The 14,198-nt window shown below is 46.8% G+C and overlaps 1 protein-coding gene across 1 annotated transcript; it reads left to right on the top strand.

Moving 5' to 3' along the window:
- The first annotated feature begins 983 nt into the window (after window positions 1–983).
- On the top strand, window positions 984–10,198 carry MIGA2 (mitoguardin 2). Its single transcript, XM_029286014.1, has 16 exons — window positions 984–1,003; window positions 2,651–2,862; window positions 3,102–3,309; window positions 4,026–4,138; window positions 4,278–4,398; window positions 4,952–5,088; window positions 5,391–5,508; window positions 5,806–5,909; window positions 6,277–6,392; window positions 7,001–7,073; window positions 7,415–7,501; window positions 7,852–7,950; window positions 8,241–8,375; window positions 8,594–8,647; window positions 9,007–9,123; window positions 9,838–10,198. Exons 2-16 carry the CDS (start codon window positions 2,767–2,769, stop codon window positions 10,036–10,038), a joined length of 1,779 nt encoding a protein of 592 aa, XP_029141847.1. The 5' UTR covers window positions 984–1,003; window positions 2,651–2,766; the 3' UTR covers window positions 10,039–10,198.
- Window positions 10,199–14,198: the final 4,000 nt, after the last annotated feature.

Below are 14,198 nucleotides of genomic sequence, written 5' to 3'. Positions count from 1 at the left end.
CAAGCTCTTCCACTGATTACTTTAATTCCAGGTTGCTTCTCGATTAGTTTCCATCCATTGTTTCTTGTCTTCCGTTAGATGCTTTGGAGAAGAGTTTGACCCCCTCTTCTTTGTGGCAGCCCCTCAAATATTGGAAGACTGCTCTCGGGCACCCCTAGTCCTTCTTTTCATCAGCCTAGACGTGCCCAGTTCCTGCAACCGTTCTTTATACATTTTAGCCTCCGGCCCCCTTATCGTCGTTCTTGCTCTTCTCTGCAACGAGGATGATTAGGGTCACCCTTTGGTTGCAAAGGAAGCGGAGCCTGGGAACCTGCTTGGCACTCTTGCCTAGAGATAGATTTAGATTCACCAGCTAAAACCAAGTTTAATGTATTGTCACCGCTTTCAGATTCCAGGCTTGTGCCTCTTACAAATGTAATAATAAATCTGTTTATCGGGTATGATTTGTATTGTAGGATGCTAGAGATAAAACCTTTTATTCTTATTCTAATTTAAATTGCAATTATTACAGTGTTCAAAACAGAATATAAATTCTCATTCAAATATGAACGGAAAAGAGACGCGCTGCGTGTTTCTAGTCCCTGTTTTTATTTCATTCCCCGACTAGCCTCTAGCCAAGTGCAGAAGGCAATGCCCCTTTAAGAAGAGCCCCGCCCCTCCGCTTCCACGTCGCGCAGGAGCCAATCAGCTCTAAAACACGCCTCCTTTCCCATTGGGAAACAAGGACGCGGCTTTGGTGGCTCAACCTAGCCCTAGATTCTTTTGCGCTAAGTTAAGCGACGAAAGGGTGGCTATTGGTCCGCTCTGGACGGGCGGCCGTTTCAATTGGTTGAGAGGGCTGCCAGTCTGCGGTCTCCCTCGCTAGGCGGAGATTAGACAGGGTAGTCTGCGCGGCTGCGATCGAAGCGGGAAGGAGACGCTGTCCTTCTGCAGCCATGGCGAGCGGAGCGGTGTGGTGAGAGCTCCCCCCGTTTAGGAGAATGGTATTGGCTACCTGGCTTAGGTGAGACGGGCGGCGGATTGTTCCATTATGGGCTGGGGGGGTGGAACAGTGTTTTAAGATGATGCTGATGCTGATTATAATTTTGCATAGCCGGCTTTCTGCCGGGGCTGGGAAAGTGGATCTCTCCCAAACAGGCGCCTTGGATTGTGACAACTGCTTAATAATTTAAGCACGCCCAGCGGGTTTGCTGACAGGCGGGCGACAGGATAGCAAAGCGAATGATGTGCAAAACCCACGCAGGACGCAGCACCAGCCGGTTTCGCGAGTGCAAGCCGAGCTCAGTGCATGCAAACCAGGTTCGTCTCTGAGGGGGAGAAAAAATGCCTTTCCTAGCCTGGGAAACGGTAGAGCGGAGCCTCCAGGTTCAGGAGCAGTCTACCTGGAATGCCATTTCTGTATAGGTTGGATGCTTCAAGCCTGGTTTTCCAAGGTGAAGGGAGGGGGGAGGTTTGGAGAAATTAACAGAAATTAAATGGCCTTGGCGGTGCATGGGGAGGAAGCGTCTGAGCGTGGGGTATTTGCAAAAGGCGAGGTCTAAAAATTGATCTATAATAAGGGGCAAGGCAGTTATTGCAATCCCGAATTCCTGACTGTGTTTATGGAGAGCGTGGGGTTCAAGGAGAGCTTCCACAGGCAGAGGCAGTGTATCTTTGAACTGCATGTGGCAGGTCTCTTAAGCTCATCACTTTGCTCCAGCTTCCCAGCCAGGAGGGGAAAAAAAACCTAAAGAAAAATATTCTGGAGGAAAAAATCCTAACCGGAATAATTTTGATATTTTTGAGTGGCAGTTTTGCATCGAAAACTTTGAGTTACACACCAAGCTTCACTTTAACAATTGGGGCGGGGAGGGAAACGAAGCTTCCCCCAAATACAAAGTAATAATTTTGCAATTAAGGGATGCAGTGATAGCATATTAAAACACCATTACAAGAATCGTGTTCTTATATTAATTATATAGGTTTGAAGTTATCTAAGATTATATTAGGCTATGTGATCTAAGCGAGTCTTTTCCATGTATGTTTTCCAGAAGGAGTTGCCAAAAATTATGCTCAGCTTGTAATTAGTTAGGAGCTCGGCAGAGACTGGCTGGAGGAGATATTTTAATCGGGGAGTACACCAGAAACTTTCTCAAAAGCCAAGGCTAATTGTGTTCAAAATGTTTCAGTGTTGCGCGTAAAACACCACCTTCTGAGCAATGGGGAATTGTTGCAATGGGCCAAACTCTGATTCTGTGAGAATTGAGACATTTTGCACATTTTTCAGGAGGAGGAAGGAGTGTCAGATATGTTTGCCCCCGTGAGTTAGTTGTAAAAATAATAAAGGCAGGATGCAAGTAAAGAAATACATAAAATAAATTGGGTTGCTCACGGTTGACCTGATTTACGATGGCTGCAACTTAGGACCGTGATGGGCAAGATTTGTCATAAGTTGAGGGCAAGCTGTCATGAGATTGATCCATCATGCAACCGTAAACCCTGCTGGCTGTCTTCTGGACTTGCCGTGAAACGTATCTAAATCTTCATCCACCAGGGTTTGTCCTGAAGTTTAAAAATTAACCTGGTCCATCGTTTTCGTTCTCCTGATTTTGCCGTTTTCTGGCTGGTTCTCTCTGAGTTTTCCACCATTTTTTTTTTGCCTCTGCTCCAGGAAATAGATGCACTTCGGAAGGCCGATGGTTGGATCCTGCCTGACGCTGGACTGCCGTGTCAACAGCACAACCTCATTCGCGACGCCTGTTTGCACAACCCGAGCACCTTCCCAACATGGCGTTTCAGAGGACGGAGGGCATGTCCATTATCCAGGCCTTGGCTATGACCGTAGCAGAGATCCCCGTGTTCCTTTACACCACGTTTGGGCAGGTAAACGAAATAAAACATTTAGGGCGAGCAGAGATTCTTAGCAATGATTTACAGCTTAGCAGGCTAGCTGAAGCGCATTATGTTGGCTTGTTTAAGAAACCTCGCGTGATTCTGCACGTCATACTTAAGTCCAGAGGGATGCTGTTCCGCTTGGAGTTAGTCTGTTGAAGGGGGCTGCAAAAGCTTCCCTTTGCCCAGATGGTAAAGTTGTGTTGTTTTGCTTCCTCCTGCTCTCGAAGTCGGCCTTCTCCGCGCTGAGGATCACTCCCGGCCTCCGGAAGGTGCTCTTTGCCACGGCTCTTGGGACGGTAGCTTTGGCCTTGACGGCCCACCAGTTGAAGCGGCGACGGCGGAAGAAACGAATCACCCCAGAGAAGTCCAGCACCAAGCCTGTGGTGGTTCCGGTGCCCATCTTGCCCACCCGCCGGGTCCCCTCGGTGAAAAAAGGTGAGGGCGATCGAAGGTTGCTTTTTTGATGGATAAATTCATTTCTTCTTTTTTATTCATTTATATTCGACCTTTATTAAATAACTCAAGGTGGCAGACATACCTAATGTACCTTCCTATTTTCCCCATAACAACAGCCCTGTGAGGTGGGTCCAACTGAGAGAGACTGACTGGTCCAAAGTTACCCAATTGGCCTTCAAGGCTAAGGCGGGACTAGAACTCGCAGTCTCCTGGTGATTGGCCCAAAGTTGCCCAGCCGGCTTTCATGCCTGAAGCGGGAATAGAGCTGCCTACATTCGGTGATAAGTTTTATTGGGACCTCAATGTTGGGTAATTAAAATGGTCTTTTTTAATTCTGTTTGCAGCCCAGAATCTGTAGCTTTGTTTAATGATCAGGGTGATTAAAATGGGTCAAACAGAAAGAGAAAATAAAAGTATGGCTTTGTATAGGAGTCCGCATACATCGGGGTAGTGATTTCACATTATGACATCAGACATGACTGTTTTACTAGCTTGAACAGTTCTCAACTTATGACTGGTTGCTTAGCGATGGTTTGAATTTACAACGGACGCCAAAAAAGCTACTTACAACTTGGATTCGAAGTTTGGACGTCTGCCCCTTCACGACACCGACTGACTTTGGGTGCTGCGCAACAGAAATTTGTTCTTTATTTTTTTTCCCCCTCGTTTACTTGCATTTTTTCCTCTAATTTCAGGTTATTCCGGCCGTCGGCTGCAGAGTCCCGGGAGCAAGAGCAACGACACGCTGAGCGGGATCTCCTCCCTGGAGCCCAGCAAGCATTCCAGCTCTTCGCACAGCCTGGCCTCCGTAAGAGACGCTCGGGGAGGGGCCCTTGAGCCCCCCAGGGTGGGTGGGGAGAAACAGTTGCTATAGGTAGTCCTCGGCTTACTTCGTTTCGTGACCATTCAAAGTTTTACAATGTTTGTTTCCCTGGTTTTCATTCTAGATGGCGGTTGTCAACTCCCCCAGCCCCACCCCAGCTCCTGCAGCCCCCTGGGAAGCCCCTTTGGGGGGAGAAGATCCGGGCGCTGCTGGCGACTGCAGTGCGGAAAACCTTTATTTTCAAGGTAAAAAGGAGTTGGTGTGCAAATTAGCCCCACACCTTTCTCCGAGCTGAGATCGGTTTCCTGAGTTGGGTCCGTGTGCTCAATGCTCCTGGGTGGCATTTGGGCAGCCCCCTTTCCCATCAACCGTGTGATGAGGGTTTACGGAGTCGCCTTAGCTTGCTGATCATAGCATGTGACCCTAAAATGCCATCAGACGCTCGATGGTTCGTTGTAGCGTGTGAACACAGCTTGAAATTTAGCGTACTGGGTTAATTCGGTCTGTAGGGAACATAGAAGGTTAATTTTATTTTTGAACTCCTTTATTTATTAAATTTTCTTTGCCACCCATCTCACCACAAGGTTGACTTTGGCTGGCCTGCAATATTAAAAGAACTAAAACAACAAGATGTGTTGACTTCAGTTCCCAGAATCCCTCAGCCAGCATGGGGGGGGGACGACTTCAACTCCCAGAATCCCCAGCCTAGCAGGCATCAGCTTAGTGGGATACAGGTTGCCAAGAGGAGGCTCAAATCTGGTTGTTGCTGGTCATCTGGGGGTCTCTCTTCCTTGGCAGGCATGGAGCTGTTTGAAGAGGCCCTGCAGAAGTGGGAGCAGGCCTTGACCGTCCGTCAGAGGGACCCCCCCAGCCTCTCGGCCTCTTGGGTCGTCCCCAGGGCGGAAGACCTGCTGCTGCCTGAAGACCTCTGTGAGGTACAGTCCCTCCGGTGCCCCATAGCTGGTAAAACCCAGAATCCCCTTTGAGGGGACTTCATGGACACACTCGCCAAGTTGTTTTGGGCAACGGACAGACCTTGGCTTATTTCCGGGGTGATTTCCTGGCAGACTGGCTGGGTAAACTATTCAGGAATGAGCAAATTCTGCTTTGTTGTAAAGCTACATCAACAGAGGTTTAAGAACCCAATTCGGGATTCTGGTTCTTCGAAACCTGATCCTCATTTTATGACCCTGATCCTCATTTTATGTCGAGTGCAGCCGTGTTTGTCTTTTTGAAGCAGGAATCTCAGAAAAAAGAATTTGCAGACAAGCTGGAATTGCTCCTGTATCGGGCGTATAACCTCCAGGAAGAGTTTGGATCCTCTCTGTCGACCGACAACCTGTTGCTTGATTTAGGTGAGCAGAGCCGGTTTGCTAATTCTGGGAGAAACTGGGCTTGTCCTAACTTAAGACCAGGCCTCTCCAAACCATGGTCAGACTGACTGCGATTGTATAGGTCTCGCCCAGGTTTTAACTCTGACGTTGTCATTGTACGTTAACAGTTTTATTTTCACTGTATTTTATTGTACCGAGATGGTTTCTAAAATGTTGATTTGTGTTTCAGAAGGGCTGTTATGTTCCCACTTTTATGCTGCCTGTGATCCAAATAAACCACCACTACGCCTCTAAATTTTTTCTTTTCCTCTTCCTCAGAGCAGACTCTGATGTTCCCACTGACGGAGCAGTCTCTAAGGCGCCAGCAAGATGAGGAGGCAGATAGTGTGACCTCCGAGGAATCCTTTTTCTCGGCCGCGGAGGTAATTTGAACCCCGCATAGTGCTTTGCCTTGTTCATTTATTCATTATACAGGTAAATCCTCAACCTACGACCACAATTGAGTCCAAAATTTCTGTTGCTAAGCGAGACATTTGTTAAGTGAAGTAACAGGGTTGTTCAATGAATCTGGCTTCTCCATTGATTTGCTTGTCGGAAGGTTGCAAATGGGATCACGTGACCCAGGGCAGTCTCCTAGGGCTGTCCCACACGAAACGTCTGTGTAGTAGTCAAGGCTACAAATGATAAACTGTTTCTGCTCGGTCTATAATTGTAGTGTGTCTTCGATGAGCCTCTTGGGGACCTCTAATGTTTTAAGAAATCCTTTTGTGGTTTCTGCTTTTCTCCCAGATCTTTGACTCCCTGGAAATTGAGAAGACGCCGTTCCAGCCTTCTAAGCCAGCTGTTGCCTACAAAGAAGCGTTGCGGCTGGTGAAGGATGGGTTGGTTTTGTGCAGGACCTTTCGGTGAGCTCGGGGTAGGCAGGCCTCAGGATATTTATCTTCCCATGGTGGCCTCAAGGTCATTATGGATCTGATGGACCTTTAGATCCATCAGGTTTTAGCTTGTTCCTTATGCTTACTCCTTATCCCAAACTGAATGTTGCCAACACAACTTCCTTTAGCTAGAGACTTCCAAATGTACCAAGGGCAGAGTTGCTAGCTCTTGGTTCTGTAGGTAGAGAATTCTGGGAGTTGAAATCCTGAGATGTTTGGAGAATTCTCAAATCACAGTTCCTAAAGTTCCTGGTTCTTGATTGAGCTGATAGAGAATTCTGGGAATTGAAGTCCTGAGATATAATTCTGAGATATGATGATAAAGGCTCTCAAGACAAAGATTGCAGGATGAACGGTCGTCCTGGCCAACTGTAGCCTTTGGTTGTCCGAAATGATGTTAAGGGCAACCCTGGGTATTAGCTGGTTCCCTGTTCCAGGAGTCTGTGGTGCATCTGAGATTCCCAGGCTTTCATCTTTCAGAATTTGTAATCTCAAGGTTGGGAGGGCATCAGGGTGGGAAAACTGACCTAGATGTTCTCTGCCCTCCCACCCCACCGCCTAACTTTCTCCTCTTCCAGCACAGAGCTTTTGGGGTGCTACAGCGATGATGATTTTCTGGCAAAGCTTCACTGCATCAGGCAAGCTTTTCAGGTGGGTGCCTGGAAACCGTGGAACTTGATCCTCTCTTGAAGCTGGTCTTCTCTGAAGACCTTGAAGCTGGTCCTCCCTTGAAGTTGGTTTCCTCTGAAGACCTTGAAGCTGGTTCTCCCTTGAAGCTAGTTGTCCTTCAAGGCTTGGGCCAACTCTGCCCTGATGTCTGTTGGAGTCCTTGAATCTGAAGAATGGCAAGTTGGGGGTGGAAGGAAGTTGGCTTTACTGCTGTGTCTGGTCCAGAAAGAATTGGCTTGGTTGACAAGCCACAGTGGACCTCCATGCTGAACTTCAACTTCCATCCAAGGAACCGTGGTTTCCAAAGGCTGATCTCTTCACAGGAACTGCTGCTGGTGGAGAACAACCAGACATTTTTTGGGGAGGTGGGCAAACGCATGGTGATGGGGCTGATGACCAAGGCCGAGAAGGTAAGGACCAGTCATGAAAGGGTTCTGTGATTGTGCTGGGGGGGCGGGGGAGAAGACAGTGGATCTCCCAGGAGGTTGGTTGGGATCTACCACAGGGTCTGCTCAGTGTAGTGTGACAACTGCAGTAACATCTTGAGACCTTCTAGTGGTCTACCAAAGATCTTCTGAGGATCTGCCCCAAACATAAGCCCCATTGGGCAGGGGTGTCCCTGTGAGATCAGGGTTAACTAAACAAACTAGATCTGAGGAAACCTCTAGACCTCATGGAACTGATTGAGAAGCAACAAGCAAATCTGGCTGGTTTCGTCTGACTGGTTTTGGGCTGCTTTCCTCTGATTCTGCTCTTCCAGAACACAAAGGGTTTCCTTGAAAGCTACAAGGAGATGCTGCTCTACACGCTGAGACAGGAGACTTGGCCAACCACACAGAAGGAACTGGAAGGCCGAGGGGTGAGTGTTGGGCTTCTTACAAAAGATTGACTTAATAAGAAATTTTGCCCGTTTGAAACTTTCACGGGCAGATCTTTGCCTCCATCCGGGTTTTCAGCTTTGGGATCAAATTTCTGACTGATCTATTTGCCCGACCTCAATCCAGCCCCCCTCCAATTAGGGGAGGGGGGACAATACCAATATGATTAATAAAACTGAAACCGGTTTGATCCTGGAGGCGGCAGAATTAGGGAGGTTTGCTGCGATTTGGGTGAATAAACATGGATTGTTTCTTTTTGTCCGTCTCTCAGGTGGTCTGCATGAATTTCTTTGATGTTGCCTTGGACTTCATCCTCATGGATGCTTTAGAAGACCTGGAGAATCCGCCCTCCTCCGTTGTGGCCATCCTGCGCAACCGTTGGCTCTCCGACAGCTTCAAGGAGACGGTGCGTTTCCGGGGGTGGGATGAGGGGTCCGGAGAGGAACAGGCTCCTCGGAGTCACGGAGGCAGAGCAGCTGATAGCCCCAGGCCAGCCTGGTTTAGGCACAGAAACCAAGGAGGGTTAGGTTTTAGGGAGGACCTCATACTTTCCGGTCTTCTGGAACGTTCCAACGAGGGGAAAACTAACCAAGCAGGTCTACCTGTTTTTGTCTCTCATTTCAGGCTCTTGCGACCGCCTGCTGGTCAGTTCTGAAGGCGAAGAGGCGGCTTCTGATGGTACGTGAGAACGACCCGATCCCATTTTTTCTCTCCTTAAATAAACCTCTTTCCAGTGGGGATTTGATGAAAGGATGGCAGGGGACCTTAGTGGTCATCTAGTCTACTCCTTGCAGGATCTGCTAAAATTATTTGGAGGGGTTTTCTAGCCCTCTTCAGGTGGCAGTTTGTTGGATAGTTAATCCACACATCTTAAACACTCCTCTTATACACCCCAGTGGATTTTCCAAGAATTTATATTCTTGGTTTCTGTGTTTTTGTAGCGATCTTTCCTGGCGAAGAGCGCGCGGTTCTTGTGTGTGATATGTGGTTTGCAAGTGGCAACCGTTCCGTCTTCTCAACCTCCGCTTCGGTTTCAGGTTCCGGATGGTTTTATATCTCATTTTTACTCCGTATCGGAGCACGTCAGCCCCGTCCTGGCTTTTGGCTTCCTGGGGCCCAAACAGCAGCTTTTTGAAGTCTGCAGTTTTTTCAAGGTAAATGCTCTTTTTTAAAAAAAAAAAATAATATGGAAGAGTGGGCAAAGGATATGCGGTCACTTAAAAAGAGAAAAACAAACCCTTATGTGATTTTTGTTTTTAAATGGCTCTTGGCATCTATTCCTTTTTTTCTCTCTTTAATATGTGATATAGTCAGGAGATTGGCAGGATGAAGTGGCTGTTGTATTTTCAAGGCTTCGGATATTTTCCCTTACAGAGTGACTGTTCTTTAGCACCCACCAGGAATAACAGTTGTTGTCCCCAAATTGTGACTGCCGGGCAGGTAAACAAACTATCCAACATAGAATGTCAGAGCCTATGCAGGGAGTCTCGGATTTAACAACAGTTCATTTAGTGACTGAAGTGACAGCGGCACTGAAAAAAAGAGACTGATGACCGTTTTTCACACGACCATTGCAGCATCCCCAGGGTCAGGAGATTTATATTCAGATGCTTGACAACTGACTCACATTTATGACGGTCGCAGTCTCTCCAGATCACGTGATCCCCTTTTAAGAACTTCCGACAAGCAAAGCCAGGTTCACTTCACAGCCATGTTGCTAACTTAAGAATTGCAGTGATTCTTTTAAGGAAGGTCGTAAAATGGGGCAAAGCCCACTTAACGAATGTCTCACCTAGCAACAGAAATCTGGGGCTCAAACTGTGGTCGTAAGACGGGGACTGCCTGTAATCCTCTCTCTCTTTCTCCAGCATCAGATTATGCAATATCTGAAGGACATGTTTGACCTGGACATTGTAAGGTACACAACGGTGTCCTTGTTAGCCGAAGACATCCTTCAGCTGTCACGGCGTCGCAGTGACATCCTGCTCGGCTACTTAGGCGTGGAGACCATCCCAGAGGTCAATGGGACTCTGGGAAATGACAGTGTTTCCTTCGATAGCGTCAACTAAGCTTGCTTGCTCGGAGAAGACCGTTTGGGGCTTATAAATGGGATTTGTTTTCTCCTTTTTAAAGGCAACCGGCCTCCCTATTTCGGAAGCCGAAGACCGAAGGCAGCAAAACATTTTCTATTTGAATTGTCTAACTTAAAAGCAATTTTGAGCAGTGGTTCTCAACCTTGGCAACTTTTAAGAGAAGTGGATTAATGTTCAACCAACTTAAAATCACTGCAATTGAAAAACACTAATTTAGAGATTATTTAATGGCCCAGATGTGTCCAGCATCATCCAGATGGGAAGTTTTTGCCAACCGGCCCTGCCTGTTTCTAGTTATTTAATACTTGCATAAATTGTGGCCGAGCCCTGTCGGATATTCCTGTTTTGAGATTAGTGCACAAGGACACTTTTTTCCCCTGTGAAATGTGATGGCCAAAAAGAAAGACAAGTGGGGAGAGACCTGGCTGAGTTCTAGGGACCTTTTGATCATTTGATTTGGAAAATTCGGCTTTAATTTTTTTTAACTGAATTTATTTTATTGTCTGTCTTATCAGCATTCCTCAACCTTGGCCACTTGAAGATGGGTGGACTTCAACTCCCAGAATGCTCCAATCAGCATGCTGGCTGGAGAATTCTGGGAACTGAAGTTCGCGTATCTTAAAGCATGCTGACTAGGGAATTCTGGGAGTTGAACTCCAATTCTGGGAGTTCAAGTTGGCAAGGTTGAAAAACGCTGTAAAGTCAAAACTTTTAACAATATATTTAATAATATTAAAGATTCTTGCACATATGGTGGTCTCGGATGGAAGGCCCTCTGAAGGAGATGGTGGGAAAGGGAAGGGAAGGAAGGAAGGAAAAGAAAGAAAAAGAAAGGAAAGAAGAAAGAAAGAAAGAAAGAAAGAAAGAAAGAAAGAAAGAAAGAAAGAAAGAAAGAAAGAAAGAAAGAAAGAAAGAAAGAAAGAAAGAAAGAAAGAAAAAGATGGGAATGAGGGAAGGAAGGAAGGAGGGAAGGCTGGATCTCACCGGGCCTTCTGGAAAGGATCAAATGTTTCAGTGAAGCCTTGCAAGAAATGCTTTACTCTAAAATCCCAATTAGCTTGAGACCTTATCTACTTTCATAGATGAGACAAACTTCCTTTTTTATTTTTCTCTCCGGCATCTTCATGGCCATATTCCAAAAACTGGGAATTTTCTCCTTCAATCTGAAGGCACCTTCTTCTCCCAGAAATGGGGGAATTGGAACACAAAACCCCAACAGCTTCTTGTGCCCAAATCATTTTCGCTCACTTGGTATGACAATTGACCACTGACCTGGACACTTTTTGAGTAGCCGGTAGAGATCCCGACTGTCCTGGCTACCTTTTCCTACAGATTTGGACATTTTCAGCCTGGGAAAAGTGGACTTTCCTGCCTGCAAATCAAAGTGCTGTGGGGAGATTGTGATCCTTGGATTTTGCTAAATCCTGAACATCCTGTGTCCATGGGATGTGAGGTGGAGGGAGAAGAGCAATATTCTGGGAATTATGTATGGTAGTTGATCGACATCTAAAGCAGTGTTTTTCAGCCTTGGCTACTTTTAAGATGTGTGGACTTCAACTCCCAGAATTCCGTAATCAGCTTTGCTGGCTGGAGAATTCCTGGGATTGAAGAGGAGGAAACCCATTTTGGGGAATATTGCCTGAAAATGTGGAAGGAATTGAATGTAATTTTTGTGCCTCATTATTTTGGTTTGCTTGGACTTTATTTCCCCCCCCTTCCGTGATCGATGTGTTTATGCCTCTCAATCCCCCTTGCAATTAAAACTTTTGTATCCTATTAGAACTTTTGGCACTGAAAAAAAAATCAAATAAATATTTCCTTTATTATTACGGTGGTCTGGAGTGTTTTCCTTTTCCCCTCTTTCAATTTAATGGAAGTGGTGGAGATTTGCTTAATGCTGCAACGTAAGTGTGAAAAGTAGTCATAAGTCACTTCTTCAGTGCCATTGTAACTTCAAGTGTTCACTAAATGAATGGTTGTAAGTTGAGAACTACCTGTAGTGGATCAAACAACAACTGGCTGGATTTGTGCAAGACAGCCGGGCAAATCTCATTACACAGAATTTCTTCATTTTATTTTATTCTCTGCCCGGTCTCTGCAGGCTGCTGGTGATGAAATTCTTACTTTGATTTTCTAGAAAGACTTCTTGCGTTTCTCCTTTTGTATATTTACTGGATTGATTGACCTCTAGTTCAGCAAAATTAAAAAAAAATGGCACTAAATACTTCTGGCAAACAACCAACTTTTCTCATTTCCGTAGGAGTTGCGGTCAATAATACGATAGCTAAACCACCCAATGTAATTTGCTTTTATTGTTTCTGCATCTTGTTTTCTTCTGCGCCATTCTGGTTTGGCTTGGCTTTTGCCTGCTAATTGTATTTACTATCTCCGGGGAATTGATCTCGTGCAGATGGTGCCCGGAAGAGAGAAAGAAGCAAGGAAAATGAATTTTCTTCTCTGTTACAAATCCTTGAAGTCTTTGTGCTATGTGAACACACAAAAAAACTAATCTTTACAAGAACGGAGGTTTCTCTAACCCACTCACTAATCTGTTATTAGGTTACTGCAAAGCTTTGAAATATGTCTGGCTCTAAAATCCATGTTTGTTTCATGTCTGAACAGATTTTTTTTAATGAATTCACACCAGATGGAGAAGACAAAGGGTGGCTGAGGTTTTCTCCGGTTCAAATTGGCAAAGATGAGTCAGTCAGATAAGACTTACTTTATTATTTATATATATTCCACCCTTTATACCTCAGCTAGCATTTAATACAGATCTTATTTAATTTCATTCAGGGCGTATTTATCGAATGTGATGATTTATTCATGTTGTTCACAATTCATTAAAGTTATGCAAATACAATTTAGTACGTTGTGTGAACATAATCAGTGTAGCTTGCAAGCTGTTGTCGGTTGCTCAATGGGAACGTGCAAACTCATGAATTGTAGTTTATTCAATAATGTAGGATTACGTAGACCGTAAGGTGGTGTCTCCCAACCTTGGCAATTTTCAGATGTATGGGTTCAACTCCCAGAATTCCCCTGCCAGCCTTTCATACTAGGGAATTCTGGGAATTTAAGCCATAAAGTTGCAAAAGTTAGGAAGCAGTGCCCTAAGGGGTCTGTTGTTTGTAAACAGGGCTTAGCAGTTTCTTTCAGCCTAGCTAGTTGTGATTTATTCAACAATCTAGAGTAAAGCACGGCTGAGCACCCCGCAGGCCACCATCTGGCCATGATAGCCCTGAGTCACAACAGGGGGTGAGCCCAGTCCCACAATGCACCGCGCTCCCATTCAATCGCTCCTCAGCCCGCCATCCACTCCCGAAGATCTGATTGGCTCTGAACGGGAGCGCGCGAGGAGGCAGGAGAAGAGGCAGCGAGGAGGGGCGGACCAGCGGAGCAACTTCTCAGTTGGCGTGCAGAGCCAGCCAATCCTCGGTGGCCGCCCGCCCCGTTTCTCCTGCCATTGGCTTTCTCTTATACCTGGGCCCGGCCATGGACCGGGCTTTGTGATTGGCTGCTTGATTCCAAGGGAAGGACAGGCCGCGGGGGTGTGGTAGTATTCGAGGATTGGTTGGAGGCCTCACCTGGCGAGCTACCCGATTGGTCGAGCGGGCCACGCAGGCACGCCCACTGGCCGCCCCGCCCCGTGTGTGCCGGCCGATTGGCTGTGGCCGCCCGGCCCGGTATCCGGGTAAGATGGCCGCAGTCGGAGAGTGCTCGGTCCCTGTTCCGTGGAATTCGGTGTCTCTCACTCACGTCGAGTATCCAGCAGGTAAAAAGCGCGCTTTCTTCTTCGCTGGTAGCTTTTAGCTTTAGCCAGGCCTGAGGGACGTGAGGAGGGAACTGCCAAATAGTGAGCCATTGATGAGCGGCGGACGGGCGCGCATGCGTATTGGGGCGGCGACGCTGCTGCTAGCAGATAGGGAGCCGCTGGTTGCCGTAGTGCGCATGCGCGGTACCTCTTGGGCTTTGCCTTGATAGTACACAGCCTAGAAATTGGGGCGGGGGTGCCTTTCTTCCTCCTTTCTCCCCCCTCCGTTGCAATTGCTTCCCGGGCCTTTTGCAAGCCGTCTTCTCCTTTTATCCCTCAGCTGTGAGGGTGGGCTTGATTAAGCCAGGGCTGTGCCCCCCCC

This window comes from Protobothrops mucrosquamatus, unplaced genomic scaffold (genome assembly GCF_001527695.2).
Source record: "Protobothrops mucrosquamatus isolate PMUCROS unplaced genomic scaffold, P.Mucros_1.0 scaffold2707, whole genome shotgun sequence".
Classification (NCBI taxonomy): Eukaryota; Metazoa; Chordata; class Lepidosauria; order Squamata; family Viperidae; genus Protobothrops; species Protobothrops mucrosquamatus.
The sequence above is the reverse complement of the archived record's forward strand: the minus strand, read 5'-3'. Positions and strand labels throughout refer to the sequence as shown.